At 47.3% G+C, this 19,521-nt stretch overlaps 2 protein-coding genes across 11 annotated transcripts in view; one reads left to right on the plus strand and one right to left on the minus strand.

Moving 5' to 3' along the window:
• Window positions 1-19,521, minus strand: part of Dusp10 (dual specificity phosphatase 10) — a 550,627-nt gene that overhangs the window by 33,970 nt on the left and 497,136 nt on the right. For 8 of the 10 annotated variants that reach the window (XM_038349383.1, XM_038349380.1, XM_038349382.1 and 5 more), the window contains 3 exons: window positions 17,515-17,628; window positions 7,378-8,675; window positions 4,345-5,196 (listed from right to left, as the gene is read on the minus strand). In XM_038349383.1, the coding sequence (XP_038205311.1) occupies window positions 4,345-5,155 (811 nt within the window). In that variant the 5' untranslated portion in view covers window positions 5,156-5,196; window positions 7,378-8,675; window positions 17,515-17,628. Of the gene's footprint in view, window positions 1-4,344; window positions 5,197-7,377; window positions 9,298-17,514; window positions 17,629-19,521 lie in introns of those variants that run through there. The other 2 variants (XM_038349377.1, XM_042056058.1) reach the window with 2 other exon arrangements.
• Window positions 7,723-9,361, plus strand: LOC119827586. Its single transcript, XM_038349389.1, has one exon. The coding sequence runs from the start codon at window positions 8,112-8,114 to the stop codon at window positions 8,793-8,795; it is 684 nt and encodes a 227-aa protein (XP_038205317.1). The 5' UTR covers window positions 7,723-8,111; the 3' UTR covers window positions 8,796-9,361.

Here is a 19,521-nt window from a genome sequence, read left to right on the forward strand (position 1 = left end):
AGAAGCCAGCGAGCTAAAGGCTTAAGCAACATGCCCAAGGACATAGAATGGAGAAACCCGGAGACCTCAGGCTCTTCTCAATACATTTCTCCGCTTTCTGTGACAGAGCTAGTATTTGGCATTTACTCTTGAGCATTCGTCAGGAATTCAGAATAACAAGAATAAAATAAGTCTATGATGGAGACATGTCTTAAAAGAGCATCATCAAATCCCAGACAAAGAAAGGGGAGGGGGTACATTGCTTCCCCAAAAGAAAACAGAATAAGAATTTCTTCACAGGGTCTCTGATTTCTGAGCAGAGCCATTCAGTGCCATGTGACTCCGCTTCCTAATGCATATTCCAGAATCGGAACTGACTAGGGAAAATGTTAGACCAACTTTGCTCTTTGTTCAGGGAGAGTCAGGAAGGTTTGGGGGCATTTTGGAGGGGCAGTATCTGTAACATGAACTTACACATTTTTTTCTAAGACTAGAATTTTATGCACATGCCATCTTTACATTGAAAAATGGTTCAACCATGTTTGTATATTTTAACAGAAAATATTTCTAATATGAAAATGCATAGGGGAGAGTAGGAGGACGCTTTTCATATTGACCTGATTCCCTGTGACTCTGTCAGCCGTCTTCACAGTCACCTCCCCCCCGACACACCCCTCAACCCCTTCAAAAAGCCTCTAGAAGAGAGCAGAGCTGGAAAAATCTGCAGCAGACAGTCTATCGTCGCTTTGTAACAACAGCACACAGCATGTTCAGGCCTGGCCTCTGACATACCACTACACAGGCAGAGACAGAGGCCCTGAGGGGTCTCCTGGAGAGGGAGGGAAGCTTTTCCTTAGTCAAGAGCCAGTCACTAACAGTAGCATGCTACCTTTTTAAGGAGACTCATAGGCAGGTATATGACACTAATTATTTAGCAGGGAAAAATGTCTATACCAACCTGTAAAATACTCCCAGCTCAATTAAACATACAATGTTAACTCTAAACATCAGACTACTGTCTATGATATAGAATATTTCAAAAACAAGGAAGGGAAGGCAAATGGGGAAAACACAAGTTTAATCTGGTTGATAGGTTTAAAGGTGTTCATTGTACATGCCAATACTTTTTTGAATGTTTGAAATTTTTGATCATTAAATTCTAAAGACCTAGGTTGAACCGAGGGAGGGAGTGGTAGGAGACTTGCCCTTCCCACACACATACAGGACAAAGAATTTTCCTGAAGCCAGCGCTGCTGAAAAGGAAGGTAGCCTTACAAACAGGACAGCAAAAAACAGCCAGCCGTTCTCACTTTAGAAGGTCAAGGGTTGTCCAGCCTTCTTTCTTAGCCCAGAAACCAAGTTGTATGTAGTTGATTAAAACACCCAGCATTGGGTGGGAAAGGGTGCAGCTCTTTCAAAGACTAAATCCCTAAAGATTTACTCTTTTGGATCACTCAGATGAAGTTGACCAGAAGCAAGGGTCTGATGCCATATATCCTTCATATATCCTTTAGTGGTTAAGAACAAGACACAGACTCGGACCTAGGTCATAGCAGGGCGGGGACTACAAATTAGAACTGTAACTTAATCCAGGGGCTTCTGTGCCCCTGATCAGTTTCACCCCAACCTGACACTGCCTGACTAAAATGGCAACCCAGCCGCCACTGGACCTGACGGGCAGCTCCAAAAATGGAGAACATGGCATTGAAACTGAGGGACATAAAAGTTGAACCGGGAGGGTAGCAACCAGTGTTTACAAACACGAACCAAAGTCTCAGATGGATCCGGCATCTCTGAAAATAAACCAACAAGGCCTGAGGACTTCCGACCATATATATTCTAGCCATATCCTCCCACCCCATCAGCCACACGCTCCCTGAACAATGCACTCATCCCAAAATGGTGCCATTCCTCAACTAGCTGAAATACGATCTTAGATCACCAACAAGAAGAACCCTAAAATAAACCTCAGATGACAAGCAAGACCAAGATGGTCTGCTTCTTCCACTCAAGAACCTAGGAAAAGCTATACCCCATGCTTGTTGAGAGAAGCACACCTCAGCCTTCACCGCCAGGACACCCTGAAACTACCCTCCGGTTTGACCAGACAAGAGGACAACAGGGGAACTCAATACTCCATCTCCTTTTCCTTTTCCCTAATGTGATCCTGATTTTAGGCCATTCCTCCCAAAGGTACCAAACTAATAATGATATCAAAGAAGACAACAGACTGTGAACTACGTATCTTCAATCAAATCCCAAGGTATCTGAAGAAAAATTCCCCCCCAAAACTACAAATAACCCAACCTCTACCACCAGAGCGTCTTCCAAGCTGGCCGCCACGGTGTCGCACCAATCCGAAATGACTAGCCCTCAGCGCAGCTGCCCAGGGCGCCTGGTGGTGAGGTCAGCTGCGTGTCCAGCCCCGCCCCACTGAGGCAGTCTTACTCTGACATTGATGAGCAAGCAAGTCCAGGCTGCAGGGATCCTCAGATGTGTCTACAGAAAAGGCAGGGAGGAACCCCTTCTTCCTCATTGGTCCCCAGGAGGGATATTTCTCAGCAACTGATGGGCCACCCCTTCACCCACCAAGCTCCATAGCCAGAGAGAGGATACGATTCACTACGCCTCCCAATCAGCCCCGTGTTCAAGTTCAGGGTCATCATAAAGTGAGGTTTCTTGCTATTTCTTCTTAGATAACCTATAGAAAAGGACTGATTCTTTTTACCAAACCTATCCCAACCATGGGAGAAAAAAGAAGCCCGGCAAAGCTATTTGTCTTGGTGAACCAAAACAAACTGTTACAGTTGGGGAATTTGTAGATGGTGTTTTCTCATCTGCAAAAAAAGAGAAGACAAGATCACGCTGGGAGAAGCCTGGCAGGGTTAAAGTCCCCGGGGGATTCTAAAAGTCAACCCAACAAGAATTCAGAATGAAGAACAGAGCTACACTGCAGAACCCTGACATACCTGTGACTCTAAGAAAACATACTGCCACCATCATAACAGTGCCCAGGGCTTCGTGAACCCACATGCCCCAAGGAGAGCTGTGTTTTCGTGACACTTGTCTGCAAAGATAACCAAAAGCGGGAAGGTACATCACATAGCAAAAGGTAACTAAACTGTGTTTCTAAGAGCAAGACTGTCCCCATCACTTGGGAGAAAAGGAGAATGCGCATAGCCATCCCACAAAGACAAATCCTCACCTGCTTACCTAAGCAGCCTGCTCCAACTTAAATATGAAAAGTGCTCAAAGGAACCTAGCAACACTGATATCAATAACACTTTAGGACATTGGCTGGAGATGTAGCACACCCCATTCCCTAGTGGCTCAAAACACAAGCAAGGGTAGCTATCATTCTCCACCATGACCAGTGCACACTATCAGAAGAGCGATGCTTAGACCCCAAAAGGACAGTGCTGAAGAGCAAAGATGAGCAGGTGGGCTGTGACATGACCCACTCCCCAGTGGCTCCAAACAAAACACAGTTATCACTCTCCACCATGACCATGTAGACACTATCAAAAGAGTCATGTTTAGAGCCCAAAGGACAGCATTGGAGGACAAGATGAGCAAGGTCCAGGCAACACTTATGGAAGCAGCTCAGAGACGAGTGGGTCATTCATTCCTTTTGGGGGTTCCAATCATCACATTAAGGGAACGTGATGCATGACTCCTCCTTGGGAAGAACCAGAAGTCAACTGTTGTCAGGTGACGCCAAAAAGAACAAAGGGTTGCAGGGCACTTCAGCTCCATCCCCTTGGAGCTTTCCTTAAGGAATGGATGTATTTGGAGAAGTCACAGTTTCAACATGGATTTAAAATAAAAATGTCTGCCTTGGTTAAAGATAACTTTATAAGCAATATGAAAGTCAAGACAATCAGACAGGTGAGACACATCAAGAGTTTCTCACACAAAGAACTGGCACCCGCAGATTTATTGGATATGTGCCATAGATACTGCCTCCTCTGGGCCATCAACTTGAGTTAGGTCTTGAGAAACAAAGACTTTCCAACCAGTCACAGACTGAAACAGAGCTCCCAGAGAAGCCATGACGTGAGATACCACCTCGGTTGTACAAATACAAAGCATCTTTTGAAAACCGTATCAGGTGAACTATGAACAAAACATAAGTCAGATCAAGGCTGGGGACTCAGATCTGGATATCAACTCATTGCTACTTGGATTTTCTTACTATACTAACATTTTTTTTTAAAGGGTAGAAGAAAAGACAAGAAGAAAGGCGATTTTGGTTCATGGTGTCTGGGGGGTGGGGGAAAGAGAAGGCTGCCACTTCTAAGAAAATCTCTGAAGGGAACCTAGCTAACCAGGACAGTATTTGAGGAAGGGGGTGGGGATCGTTACCTTTCAACACCACGGGTTCTTTGCCTTCTCTCTTCAGGGACTCGAGGACTATGTGAAGCGGCTGGGACGGCATCACTCGGCTCGGTTCATTGGTATTCTCATCATAAACAATAATTTCTTTGGAAAAGATCCTCTTGAAAGAGTCTTTGCCTTCCCTACAGGAAATCAAGTCTAAGACAGTGATCTTGCCTTGCTGCAGCCTCCGCCGGCTGATCTTATCGGCACAATTAATGTGGACAGCTCCTTGGATATGACTCTTATTGTACTCCATGAAAGGCCTGCAGTCAATGATGACAGGACCCTGGCTGGACAGGTGACTCTTGCTGCACTTGGTCATCTTCTTCGCCAGGTCATTGGGGTAGATGATTTTGATGCTGGCTAGCTGCTTGGGAGTCCCTGACACAGGGCTACCCACCCCACCCGATGGACTTAAAGAGCCTGTGTTCTCATTGCTGTTGACCATCTGGTTAGCAGGGAAGGTGGTCGAGGTTCCTATGGCGGTGGTGGCAGTGCCTGCGGCAATGGCTTGAGTCTGGGCTTGGTGATCCTTGTCGTAGGTTGCCACAGTGCAGCAGCTAGTACTGCTGCATCCACAATTCAGGGAGCGGGCAGAGCCGCTGGATGAGGGCATATACGTCAGATTCGCAGCCTTGAGGGTCACAACGGCGGTGGCAATGACGGGAGGGTGGCTACTGCTGCCTGGGGTGGCAGAGCCAAGGTAGCTAGAGTCTAAACAAAGGTTGAGATCCTGAGGTCGGACAGGCCTAGACAGTGTCACTACTACCCTGTCGTCTAAAGGAGATGGAGGCATGAGGAGGCTGAAGACTGGCAATTCAAGAAGAACTCAAGAGTCTGTAAAGAAGGGGAAGAAGGAAAGAAAGAATAAAGTCACGTGACACAAAAGGCAGTCTCATCCAATCCCTGGGAAAGACTTCTGCATATCTCTGAGCAAAGTCAGAGTCCTCCTAGGTGTCCTTGGTCATGGTATTATCAAGGCCTGAAATTCACTTTGATCTATTCAGAGAGGATGCATCCTTGAAGGACCCCATCCATGCTTATGCTAAGTTGAAGGTTAAATTTGGAAGTGATGCCAGAAATGGTAATGGACATCCTTTCACGGACCCTAATCAAAGTTCAGCCTTAGTGAAGGTAAAGGTACAGAGAACCAAGTAGATTTTCTCTGAGCCTCTGCTCCTGGGCAGAAAGATATTTCACCTGTGATGGGTATTGCACCTGTGATGGGTATTGCACCTGTGATGGATGCATTTGTCCTTCCTGGCATGCACTCTATTTTATTTCTTTACCCCTGGCCAAGGCAAAGAGATAAGTGAGCGCATTGTCAGGGCTCACAGAGATGCACAGAAATGCATGGCAGCTAAATTTACATCGGGGCAGATGTCAACTTTCTGCAAATCAGGAATGTGTCTCCCTAAGTCAGCCGGCAAGGCTAGCCACTAATCTTTGCTTGCTTTCCAGTTCTGGTAGCTCCTTTGAAAAGCTCAACACAACCCTATTCAAAGCTTACATGTCTTCTGCGAGCCTCTTCCAAATCAAGTCCTACGCCCCCCTTTCACTGTGAACAACTGTCCTAAAACCAAGTCTCCAAACGAGTCAGGCAGGTCTGGGAGCCCCAACCCAGGCTGACCCACTCTCCCTTGCCCCCTCTCACTGTTGCTTGCCCTTCCCTGTGCTGCACCCCTAAGCACCTAAGCAAAGAAGGGTTTGGATTTCATCTGGGTGGTACAGACTTTGCACCTCCATTTAAGTGACAAATCTAAGACATTTTTTTCAGTCCTATACTGATATCCTTCTTGGAGACAGTATGGATTCCATGAGGGCAACTCCACTTGTCCCTCACCTCAGACAGACTACTTAAGAAGCTGGGAAGTGGTGCCCACACGGGTTACCTCTGCTACCCCCCAGGGTGCCTGCAATGGGTCACTTCCCTCTTCCTAGGCACAAGGCCACTCTACAACACAGCCATTCTGATTCCTCAACTAGACATGTACACAGCAAAGAAATCAAACCCCAAGCAAGAGCCACTCACCTAAACGAACTTTTAAGATTGGTCTGGAAAAACATCATGCATGGATCATCGGTCTACTCATGACCGTCACCGTTCTCTGACACCGAGCCAAAGTGTCACCGGCGGAATCCACACAAGAACACACAGGAGCACGTACCCACCCGTGTCGGTATATCCCCACTGACTCAGGTTTCTCTCACCCACCTTTGGATGGGAGCAAAGGATTCAACCTCTTGCTTTCCTCCCTCCCTCCCCACCTCTCTCCCTGCCTGTCTGCCTCCCTGGCGTAGTTTTTTTTTTTTTCAGGGCGAGTACTATTCCAGAAGCTTAACTGTGTCCCAGCTAGACCATGAATGCAGTCAAAGTCTTTGCTATCGTGGTACCTTGTAGGGGACGTCCGGGATCAGTAGCCCATTCCCTAGGAGCAGGACCCAAGAATGTGCTCTGAGAGACAGGCTGGGACCGGCACCTCCACACTGAGTGCGTGCGCGGCTTGCACACAGGCACAGAGTGCACCGAGATCTGCATCCTTGCAGCAGATAGCTCCAAAGCCATCCAGTCTGGCCAGGGGAAACGTCCCACAAAAATAGCGCTTTCCCTTTATTCTGTTCCTCGCTAGTCTCCCTTCTACCACAAAACAGGGATTGGAGGAAAAAAAACAAAAAACAAAAAACAAGTGGTTAGACAATGTTCCTTCCCCACTCCTGGGGCACTTAGCATCCCCCTTCCTGGCCACCGCTGAGCATCAGCAAAGCCTTATGCTTTGAAAACTGCCATAAAGCATCTTAACCGAACCAAAACTCATTTCCTCCCTTTATCCCAAGGCAACCAGACCCAAGAGCCTAAACCTTAGGACCTTCCTTACCTGATGTGGATCTGTCTCTGTCTCTCACACAGACGCGCGCGCGCGCGCACACACACACACACACACACACACACACACACACACACACACCACGGGACCCTCCAGCCTTGGGCTCTGAGTGGCCGCAATGACTTCCACTTACTTCATCAATAAGCGTAGCCCTCCACCATCTGGCGCCCGCTCCAGCTATGCGCTCGCGCAGTGCGCCCCCATTCACTCAGCTTCATTGATCCCCAGCAGCAACACAGAGTTACTTTCTCTTTTGCTACAGCGTAAATGTAAGCTTCGGAGTGGGCGGGGCCGCCGCCGAGCGACGTCGCACTGCGCCAATGAGGATCCAGAGACCGCCGCCCGCTACCTCACAGTGGCCTGTGACCAATAGGCGGACGAGAGGGCGGAGAAAGGGGCGTGGCCTCGCCGCGGGAAGGCGGCCCGCTCAGAGGCGCTTGTGGGTTTGGTGTGTTAGAACGCGGGCGGTGATGTCATTGGCAACCAATCAAAAACTTAAAAGAGCCAGCCCGGGCCCGCGCTGAGCAGCAGCTCTCTATTTACATGTAAACCTAGGCGGCAGGACCCGGTTAACCCTTCCCGGGACTGAAGTGTCAATGGGTTGCGCTGGCCGCTCCGGCTGAAACTGGTTCTTTCTGCGTACCGGACCCTCCGACGCCACCTGGTGCGGACACAGGCCTCGCGGGGGCGGGGGGGGTCTCCATTCCACCTCGTGACTCGGGGTAGAGGCTCCGAAGTGTCCGGCCAACTTTCCCGAGGCCGGGGGCGACTCGAAGCCGGGTGCCTCCATGGCCGTGACAGCGCCACGCGGGACGTGAGCGTGCACAGGGCCGGCCTCCCCGCAGCCCCGCTCGGCCTGGCCCGCAGATGTCGCTGCCTCTCCGGCTGCCCTACTGCTCTCCTGCCCGGAGGCTGCGCGCCGTGCTCCTGTTTCCCTACTTCCGTGCCCCGGTCACTCCCCCGCCGTCCCCAGCCTGTTCGCAGGAGCCCGACTCCGAACCCGAAAGTGGCACCCCGGAGAGCTACGCGAAGGAGGAGGCTTGGCTCCCCTCCAGTGGCCACTGGGGGCGCGTGGGCGCCATCCCGCAGGGCTGGGCGTGGCCGGGCCAACCGAGTGTCCAGCAAGCGCCACAGCCCCGGCACCGGCACCCACCCCCGCCCACCGTGGCCCGGGCGCCTCCCTCTGCCTCCTCCCAGATCGCGGTGTCTTTTCGCTCGCAGTCCATCCGCCCCACTGTGCTGGGCCGTCGTCCCTTGGTGGCGCAGGGCCCTCGGCGAACTAAGGACCGCCAGCTTGGAACTGCAAGCGCGAAGGACGTCGAGTTTAGGGTGAACAGCCAGAATGAGCGGCGCTTGAGGAGCGTGGAGGAGCCTACGCCTGGTCTCCCGGTTCCCCGATCTTTGGCCATCAGAGGGGTCCCTGGTTACAGCCTGTATCCAGGGAAGAGAAATGGGAAACTGAGCAAGTCTGCCAGTGCCTCGCCAGAAAAATATCAGAGAACCTGCAGAAGAGTGACCCTGGAATTCAAAGGAGTGGAAAAGCTTAGATGAACTATGACGAAGATGGATCAAAGAATCCTGAAGCAATAGAGCTTTTTATACCTCCCTACCCCCTCCTAGCTCAGAGAAGAAGACCAAAATGTGAAGTAATTGAAGTGGAATAAAACATTATCTGCTCTGTGGAAGGTTCAGCTGTCCTTACCAACGGAAAGTGTTCGAAGGCATGCTTTAGACCCCAAACATTCTTTTGCCACTGAATTAAGTGTCGATCTAGAATCAGAAGGTTCGATCTAGAATCAGAACCCTCACCTTGGCTGGCCCTCTATGGACTGATCTCCCTTGAGTGCACACTGGTGTTGCCAAAAAGATTTTTGTGTAGCCCTTTTTTACACAAATACCCACACACGCACCCCTGAAAGTCAGCTCATGAGTGTCCAGGACACACCGTTTAGTCCTTAGATCTTTGAGAACCAGCAGGGTCAGGATAGCGAGATAGGCATTATGTACTTTTCATAGAGGCCAGAAAAGAAGTTTCCAGACTTTGTAGGTATACAAACTTTGTAGGCTGTCTGGGACTATCTGAGTACAGTTATTGGAGGGGGTGGGGTGGGGGTCCACATTCACGCTTTGAGTTCTAAGTATTGAATCTGACTTTTGTCTGTCCAGCCAGATTCCCTGTGTTTATCTGTGTACCTATAAAACGTGAATATCCCCCGCGGCAGCGGTGGCTGGAGGTGAAAAGGTGTGAATAACTGGGGAGGGTGGGAGGAGGTTCTATGTTGACCAAAAGCATTGGAAGGGGTGAGTTTGCTTTAGAAGGGACCCTCGGCCTAAAGGTATTTAAGGGCCTGTGAATTGTCATTCACAAAGCCCTGAGTGGGGAGTGATGTGAGAGAGAAACAATTCATTTAATGACATGATTGTTTTATAGTTTCAAACTTAGATGTTATTGCAATTTGGTTAACTAAAAATGTAAGTCATCCAAGCTGGAAAAAAAGGGGGGGGGGAGGAACTACTGACAAAACTAGTCATCATCAATCACACCTGAATCATAGAGTAATTACCAGATTACTAACATGTGCAAAGATATGGAGGCTTTTAAAATTAGGTAGCACGGTTTGCAAAGCTTATACTCAAGGAAAAAGTCAGATATCAGGGAGATTTTTACCCTCTCTATGCTACAACGGAGAGAGGTGATTTTGATCCTGAGTTGAAGTCATAATGTGAAAATACTTTCTGGAGTTGAAATGCATGGAATCAGCCAAGGGCCGTGAGCACAACCTGTGTCAAATGCACAGCCAAGGCTTGTGCTGTGCGTTTAGTCTCCTAGGAAGAGTGAAGCCTCTTCATTGCCCTCGGGATTTGTCATGTTTGTGTTGGTTTGTAGCTTAATTCCTACAAACTCTAAGGACCCTAGGCTTCTACCAGAGCCCTGTGCTGTGTGAGAGCGGAAGGATGAAGTTAACTGTGGCTAAGATCCGAGACAGGAGCCCGGCGGTGGTGGCACACGCCTTTAATCCCAGCACTCGGGAGGCAGAGGCAGGCGGATCTCTGAGTTCGAGGCCAGCCTGGTCTACAAGAGCTAGTTCCAGGACAGGCTCTAGAAACTACAGGGAAACCCTGTCTCGAAAAACCAAAAAAAAAAAAAAAAAAGACCCGAGACAGGAAGCAGATAGTGTTAGGTGGACTTGTTCTAATGGTCAAGACAGGTGTCTGATGGCAGAATGGTGAGCTCTTCAAAATCACCCTGAAGGAAAAGGTAGATTCTGGGAGATTCTGGAATTAAGTTGGGGAGAAGCTTCCAGGACATTTGGCAATATTAAATCTCACAATAAAGGTGATATTCAATCAGCAAGAAGTAGGGGATGTGTTGAGGACTGGAAACAAGGAGGTAGGAGGTAAGGTCACAGAAGTCATTCTGGGGCAGGGCTAGGAGGAGTGCCTGGAGGAAGTGGCCTTGAAGACCCTTTCACAGAGAGCTTCAGTCCTCACCAAAGGGTAGACACCTTTCTGAGCTAATGATGTAATGAGGGCACAGCTTTTGTGAATGATTGGGAAGAATTCTTGCTTCTGTTATTTCTGTTTTATTATGGTGGCCACTCGTGTGACTTTGCACACTCAAAAGGTGGTTAGTTGGAACCGAGACACACTGAGTTGAGAATACACATTGGGTTTTGAAAACTTGTGTAACATTTAAAGGGTGTTAATGTGTAGATTGCTGACATTTCAGATATTCTGGGTTAGATAGCATGTCATTAAACTTCATTTCAATCATCTTTTAGTTCCAATGTGATTAGTAGACCACGTCACATGACTTTACTCACTACCTGTTTCTGCCAGATGACACACCATTCTAAAACCTGCCATGGCTTTAATCCGAAACCTTGTGGATGCCAGAGATCACTCCACCAGGACTCCATTGAGAGCCTCTGTTGGGATGATCTAGAGGAAGTGGGACATTGAGTGGGAGAGATCTGCTGTGGAACTCTGTGACCACACCCCCAGCCCCACCCTTGATACGTGTCTAGATCTACAGATCTGGAAATTTTTTACTCAAGAGACCACAAGACAGTCTTTCTTTTAAAGACAGAGTCTGATAACTGAGTCTGTATTGCTTCTGAATCTCTGAAATCAGTTTACCCATAAGGCAATTAGAGGCCCAGAGAATGGAGATGATATAGCCATGACCATGTCTGACATTGGAACTTGGCCCCAGACATCTTTTCAAAACTCAGGCCTGGCCTCTCCTGGCCACACAGAGGTGACTAGCAGGATAGGGGAGTCATAGGCTCCCTGTCTCCACTTAGACAAGACCCCCATCTCTGAAGCTGCCTTTGCTTGTGCTCTCCAAACTGCCCCTGCCTTGTGATGTCACAAATACCTGCCCTTCATCAGAAGAGTATTCTGGCTAGGCCAAAGGGTCATGATTCTATACCCAGTGTACTAGCCATGGGCCACTAGCAACACTTCAGATGGAACTGATGGTTTCGAATTATTACTGTGTGTGACCACACCAAAGACTGTCCACATTTCCCCCGTCATCAAGCTGAGCAATCATGTGTCTTATTAGAAATCCCTGCCAGGTCTAGTCTCAGAACTGAATGTGATATTACTAAGGAGGGAGGTAGGATACCAGAAGGGAAATGTGCCGTGAACGTTGCTAACCACCCCAGGAACTGCTTCATGTCCAACACAGGGTAAGCATTGTTAATCTGAAAATCCAAAATGCCCCCCAAGTTAAATAAATCTTGATACCAATATGATGTCACAAGTGGAAATTTCAAAATGCAACTGTGTTAAAAAATGTTTCTAGCCAGGTGGTGGTGGCGCACACCTTTAATCCCAGCACTTGGGAGGCAGAGGCAGGCGGATCTCTGTGAGTTTGAGACCAGCCTGGTCTACAAGAGCTAGCTCCAGGACAGACAGGCTCTAAAGCTGCAGAGAAACCCTGTCTCGAAAAACCAAAAAAAAAAAAAAAATGTTTCTAATATCACCTTCGGATATGTGTCTAAGGTTCATATAAAACATAAATGAGGGAACTGGAGCAATGGCTCAGTGTTTAAAGAATGCTTGCCGCTCTCACAGAGGACCTGAGTTCAGTCCCCAGCACCTATGCCTGGAAGCTAATGACCAAATTTAACTCCAGTTCAAGAGGCTCAGATACCCTTTTCTGATCTCTAAGGACACCTTCGCTCAGGCACACATACACATGCACATGCGCACGCACAAACACACACAAAATAACAAAATAATAAGATCTTTATGAGCTGTAAATGAGGGCTGGGAAGATGGCTCTGCTGGTAAAGTGCTTGCTGCCCAAGCATGAGGACCGGGTTTAGATGCCCAGCACCCATTTAATAGGACAGGCAGGGAAGTGTGTGCTTGTCACCCCAGTGCTGAAGGCCAGAGACAGAAAGATCCTGGAGGCTCACTGGCCAGCTTATCTAACTGAAGTAGTGAGCTCCAGGGTCACTAAGAGACCCTACCCCCCAAAAGCAAGGTAGAGAAGTGAGTTACGAAGATATCCCAGGGGCTGGAGAGATGGCTTAGCAGTTAGAGCACTTGCTGCTCTTCTGGAGAACCTGAATTCCATCCCTAGCACTTATACAGTATAGTTCACAACCATCATAACTCCAGTCCCAGGGGATCCAATGCCCTCCTCTGACCTCCTGGCTTCCAGGCTTGCATGTGATATATATCTATAGGTAGATAGATAAATAGACAGACGGATAGATCTAGACAAAACACCCATACACATAAAGTTTTTTTTAAAAAAAAAAACCAAATATTGACTTCTGAGTTCCACATACACCCTCAGGGATGAACACGCCCATGTACGAGCAGGCATGAACACATAGAATAGAGCAATTTCATGGTTTTATATTTGGCTCTACTAGTTACTTCTCAGTTGTTGTGATCAAACGCCAGGACTAAGGCAAGTTACAGCAAAATTTATTTGGGTTCAGCTTTACAAAGGGGCAAAAGTCCATCATGATGGGCAGAGACATGACAGCAAGCAGCAGGGCTGGCAAGAACAGGAAGTTGAGAGCTCACATATGTAACCAAAGATATACCACAGAGCAAACAGAAACTGGAGTCAAGGTTTTCAAAACTCTGCAAGCCAACTCTAGTGATGCACTTTTTCTCGCAAGGTCACACCTCCCCAGAACATCTCCAAACAGAGCCACCAACTAGACACCAACCTTTAAATGTTTGAGCCTATGAGGGACATATCTCATTCAAACCACCTCAGGTTTTAGCCTCAAAATAGCTTATTATTTGTATATAAGTATTCTACAACCCCCAAAAGAAAAGAAAGCCTGAAACCCTGCTTCAAACACTTTTGAGTTCAGGATATCTAGCCTACTCCTACTCCGTTTGCTAAGTTAATCTTAGCAACTCTTGCTTGCCTGCAGATGTAGCATTTTCTTTAGATGTCCCAGAGTGCCCTAATGTGCTTTATTGCCTTTATAAGCAAATAGGCTAGGAGAGATGCAAAAGGACCACCACCTCTGCAAGGTGAGTTGCTCTGTGCTGAGCAGCATTGTGACTATTTACAAACATGGGCTCATTTAAATGTCCACATTAGCATCAGTGCTAAAGAAGCTTTCACTGGAAGAGGAGGGTATGGGACCAGCAGAGGTTAAGTGATTTTAACCAAACTCACTCAGTCAGAAGACTGCAGATTTGGCCTTCGAGATCAGAGATCTTCAGCAGTTCTCTGCAAGCCCCCTGTGCTCTTTAGCCCATCCTCTGCTTGGCTTTGTGGCTGTCTTCCTTACCCCTTAGCCTGCAGGTTGCCAGGAGGCCTCGAGTCGACTCTATGAAAGTTGTCTACTTTTCTTTTGTTTTCTAGTGATCTTCTAGGAGTCTCAGAAGCTTTGGTTAAGTGATTGGGAATGTGAGGGTTCTGACCTCTTACTTAACTCTTATCGCTTTGTAATTTAATGGGGAAGTTGGAGGCAGTAGAAACTTTAGAAAGTGGAGCCTAGTTGCCGTGTATCGGTGATTAGGAGTGTGCCATTAAAAGGTATATTTTGAGCCCATTCTTTTTGTCTTCTTGTCTTTGCTTCCTGGTCACCACGAATGAGGTGAGCAGCTTCGCTCCCCACTGTGATTAATTTACTACATGCCCAGAGACAAAGTATAGTCAGGTCAATTGACTATGCCCTGAAACCTCTGAAAACACAGGCCACGCAAAGCTTTCTCCTTCCAGCTGATTCTCTCGGGTATTTTGCCACGGCTACAGAAAGCCAACTAGCACAAGACGTTTATCTGAGGTTTTAATTTTCTTAGCATCTGTGTTAGAAAGAGTGTTTGAGAAGGCAAGGAGTACACAAGGAGAAAGAAGAGTTGTCATGTCCAGAACTGTTGGGCTTCCTAAGCCAGACTGACTAGAATGGGGACTAGTGACTGTTATGGCCAGAACATGGAGTCCCCCAAAAGCCAACTAGGAGACCGAGTTCTGCATGTAAAAGCAAAGAGCCTTTATTTTTATTCAAGTTTGAACTCAGACTCTCCGAGTGCCCAACGTATCGGAGTGATTGGAGAGCCCTGAGCTCTCATTTGGGGTTGGGTTTTTATAATAGCAAAGGTTGAGGTGAGGGATTTCTAAGATTCAGGACCCCTGATAGGCTGACATTTGTCTATGGGCGTCCTGGTGAAAAGCGATGGGTGTGTGCTGGCAGGTGATCCTGTCTGTGATGGTTGGAATGTTAGGAATTTCCTTTGGGTGATAAGTTCCTGGGTGGTACCTGGGTGGTCTCAGTTTGTGGGTCTTTCTTGGAACCAGATATTGCCTTGGGGTATAAACTGCTGAGACTCAGGCCTCTATTGAGCTTGTCATGACTGGGTCCTATAGTAACAGATCTGTTGAGTTCTTGGTAGTTGAACATTCTTGTTCACGAAGCTCATTGTGATGGTTCTCAGCAGACAGTGGACATAGTATAGTCAGGTCAATTGGGGAGGAAGGCAGGTTTTTTAGAGGAAGTGTCCAGACTCAGAGGGCTGGCACCACTTTTATACCCAGAACTGAGGACTTCCTGGATGAAAGTAACCAGAAATGGGCCTCTAGGAAAGCTGAGGGAGTTTGTGCTGAGAGATGTTCAAGGACGTGCTTAGAGTCACTCTACCCTAACCTAGGAGTTCAGAGATGAAACCTTGTGTCTAACCATTCTAAGTTCAACCTTCCCTAAGTGGTTCTCAACCTGTGAGTCACTACTGCTTTGGTTCAATTTGTAACAATGAAAATACATCCTGTATATCAGATACCTATATTACTATTCATAATAGTAGCAAAATTGCAGTTATGAAGTTGCAATAAAAATAATTTTATAATGGGGGTCACCACAACATGAGGAACTGGATTAAAGGGTCATAGCCTTAGGGAGGTGAGAACCACTGCTCTAGGTGTTAAAAGCTCATGTATTAACTTGACAGGCCCATGGAGCCCAGATAAATGAGCAGATGTGACTCAGCTTGTTTCTGTGAGGATGTGGGGATGAGATTAACATTGGAATTGATGGACTTAGTAAAGAGATCACGTGGAGAATGTGGGTGAGCCTAATCTGATAAGCCAGTGTCTGCCTAAATCAGAAGACTATCTCCTTAGCAATGGGGAGTTGTGTCAGAAAACATTTGAGTTCAGTTCCCACATTGGCTGCCTAGGGCTCCAGTCTGGTGGCTGACCTCCCCACCCTACAGATTCTTTTGAGCTTTGCTCTCTCTCTCTCTCATACGGCAAAAACCAATCCAAGGAAATTTTTCTTTCTCTAAGGAGAGGAGAGAGAGAGGGGGAGAGAGAGATATCTATCATCTATCTATCTATTTATCTATCTATCCATCCATCCACCTATCCATCCATCTATCTATTCATCTATCTATCTATCTATCTATCTATCATCTATCTATCTATCTATCTATCTATCTATCTATCTATCTAAGCATCCTAATGACTCTTTCATCCTCACTCATCCTTCTTCCCCTTTGGCAGCAAAACAAAGCCTAAAATGTGAACATTGTATTCTGTCCTTCATTCTTGCCTTGCCTTACTAAAAACATACCTAATTGAGTTCATTAACCATATTTTATTTCCAGGAGTTTAAAACTACCCTGGAAGGATACATTCACCAAACTTAGGACTGACGCAGAAGACAAACACTTCTGTCTGCCATTTATTAGGAGGAAGTAGAAAATCCAGGTGAGCCTTCTAGCTGTGGGATTCTGAGGCAGTCTGAAGAGCAGACAGATAAGCTGAGACAGATTTCGAAGTCTCTGGTTTGTGTCCGTTCTGCCTGAGGGAAAGAAAATAGAAATACTTTTCTCTCCCCGAGTGCATATCTAATCTTTACCTAAGCATTCTGAATTTTGAACCTGTCAGGAGTTCCCACAGTTAAGTACAGACTGTTTTCCCAGTTTTATAGCCTGCATTAAAGAGAGCCACTTTACGTAGCAGTATTACTACTGACATCTTATTGCTGCTAGCTCTCATTAATTCTGCTTCCCCGAGTTAATTGGCATGCTGTGGAGTCTTTGTAAAATCTCAGCATACGGGCCCACACACTGGACTCTGACAGGGACCAGGGTTCATGAAAGCAAATAGCAAAGTCGAACTCCCTCATTTTTAAAGCCCCTTGATATCTCTGTTTTCCCATGCACACTGCGCAGTGTGCATGGCAAGGAATACCGTATTCATCTGCATCTTCCCTGAGTTCTGCTACACTGGAAGCTGCTGGCCCATTATCTGGGCCTGTGTCTCTCCAACTCAGATGAACCTAGATCACCGAGGAACCCTACACAGGTCAGGAGTGATCACTGAGAGTCTACATTTTCCACCCAATGTTATGGTGGTTAATATTTCCTCCAGTGCTGGGAATCAAACCTAGGGCTTTGTACATGATGTGCAAGCACTCACCACAGAGATACTTCCCGGACCTCTGATGGTGACCTTGATGCTGCTGGTCCACACACCACACAGGTTTTATCTAAATCCACATCATTGGATAGGAAGTCAGTAGCCAATTTAAGTACTTAACTACTATAGCTAGCCTTAATTAAGAATTAATAAAGTACAAAATATGTCTGCTAGATGGCTCAATTAAAAAGCACCCCATCGTGTTTATTTGTTACAAAGTGTTGGCGGTAGCTGTTTGGTACACTGTTGAGTTGAGGTCAATATAGTTCACATCTCTCACGGACTTTTCCATGCCTGTTCTTAGCATGTATAAAGAATGCAGTAAAGGTTTCTTTGATAAGAACCGAAATTACTTACCTAGGAACACACCTTTAATAACAGTTCTGTAAAAGATCACAGTGGTCACATCTTCCAGGCACTTGTGGAAGAGGAGACCTTAGGAAGAAATGTATGGAGAATTGGGCAGAAGACCTTAGAGAAAATGGGGAGACGACTCAGTCAGTAAGTGTTTATCATATAAGCATGAGGACCTAGCTTTAAATCTGAACCAGCATAGTAGCCTAAGAGTGGGCTCCAGGTCTGCTGAGAGACCCCCCTCTAACACACACACACACACACACACACACACACACACACACACACACACGGAGTCATTGATGTACTTGGCTAAGGGCTGCTAAGAAGCATAGGTGAGAAGGGAGAGAATCTCTAAGGGAACAGCTGTGGAGTGGCAGGGAAGTGAGGACTCTTGAGGAAACGCTAGTGAGACAGAGGCTTCATTAAAGAGCTCCACAGAGGCGGTGGAGTGCCGGCAGGATCTTCTTCGCTCTGTCTTCTTTCAGAAGGGAGGACTTGAGCTGAGCATGCTGAGAGATGGGAAGAGGGGTGTGTTGACTGAGGAGGCACAAGATAAAAGTGAGGCAGAAGCAATTCTCAGCTTCAAGGACTATGCAGAAGCAAGAGAACTGGTGGATGTCTCAGCAGGCCTGGTGCTTCATTAGCCTTTCAAAGGGAGAGGCGCCTTAGATGAGAAGAAAAAGTGGGGGGAAATGTAGTCAAATGTTAAGGGGAGTGTTGTAGAATGTTATTTTAAGTTGTTTTACTTTTGTTTATGCTCTGGAACATTTGTTTAATGATGCAAAGATGTGTTTGATTAAATAAAATTCACCTGTGGTCCGGAGGCTGCATCAGCAACTAGCTGACAGGAAGTTGTAGGGAGGAACCAAGTGGTGAGGGGTTTGTAAGGAGTGGAGAGGTGCAGCAAGAGATCAAGCACAGAGAGATGTTAGGGACCAGTCACCTAGATACCCAGCACCCAGTCAGCCAGGGAGTGAGAGTGGAAACAAGATATACAGAAAGAAGTAAGGAAAGGAAAAAGCCCAAAGGCGAGTAGTCAAGCTAATTTAAGATAAGCAGGCAAGAAACAAGGCAAGCTAAGGCCGGGCATTTGTAGCTAAGAATAAGCCTCCGTGTGGGATTTATTTGGGAGCTGGGTAGAGGGCCCCCAAAGAGCCAAAAGAGTAAAACATCACACAACGGGGGGAAAATAAAGATGCTAAGATCATCTGGGCAGCAAGAAGAGGATGCCATATGCTGATGGCTCTCTTGATTCTGAACCTGGACCCGGGCTTCTTCAAATCCAGAGGTCAGAGAAGGAGCTTGGGTCTGAAAGCAAAGCCACGTCATTGCTGCTGTGGTTCACGTGTGAAACATTCCCCAGAGACGCGTGGGTTTCAGTATTTGGACTCTAGCTGGCGGTGCTGTTTGGGGGGTTGAAGAAACTTAAGGAGTGGGGGCTACCTAGAGGAAATGACTTGTCATTGTGTGGGTGTAGGAAAAGGGGGCCAGGCAGTGAGATTTATAGTCTGGACATGCTTCCAGAGAACATCCCAGCCATGATATAGTCCCGTGTAAGTTCATCTTTCCCTAAGATGCTTCCCGTCAGGTGTCACAGAGACAATTGCTAAGCAGACCTGTAGTTCAGCTGAGGCAGTTTCCCTCTCTCAGACTCAGAGCACACGACCTCCCCTTCCTGCAGGGCTCTGTGTTTTGTTGCTGTGTGCAGAACAGGTTCTTTGGGGGACACCTAGCCAGACAATTGCCTCCTGTCACATGTACTGCAATACCCAGGAGACATGCCGTCAGTTTGAGTTCAGACTCAGACTTGCTTCCCTTCTTGGCTCTTATGTGTCCCTTCCCATCAGGGCACCAAGGCAGAAATATGGAGGAGGGAAGTTTGTCCTCCCCTTCTCCTTGACCTCACAGACCAATTGCTCAGTCAAGCATGTGACCTCCTGTGCTACCCGCTTCTCTCCACTGTCAGAATCACCGATTCGGTCTCACCTCTTTAGGATTTTCTTTAGC

This window comes from Arvicola amphibius, chromosome 12 (genome assembly GCF_903992535.2).
Source record: "Arvicola amphibius chromosome 12, mArvAmp1.2, whole genome shotgun sequence".
NCBI lineage: Eukaryota > Metazoa > Chordata > Mammalia > Rodentia > Cricetidae > Arvicola > Arvicola amphibius.

What these genes read in the sequence shown, in the direction of transcription:
- LOC119827586 (XM_038349389.1), top strand. Translation starts at nt 8,112, where the DNA reads ATGTCGCTGCCTCTCCGGCTGCCCTACTGCTCTCCTGCCCGGAGGCTG.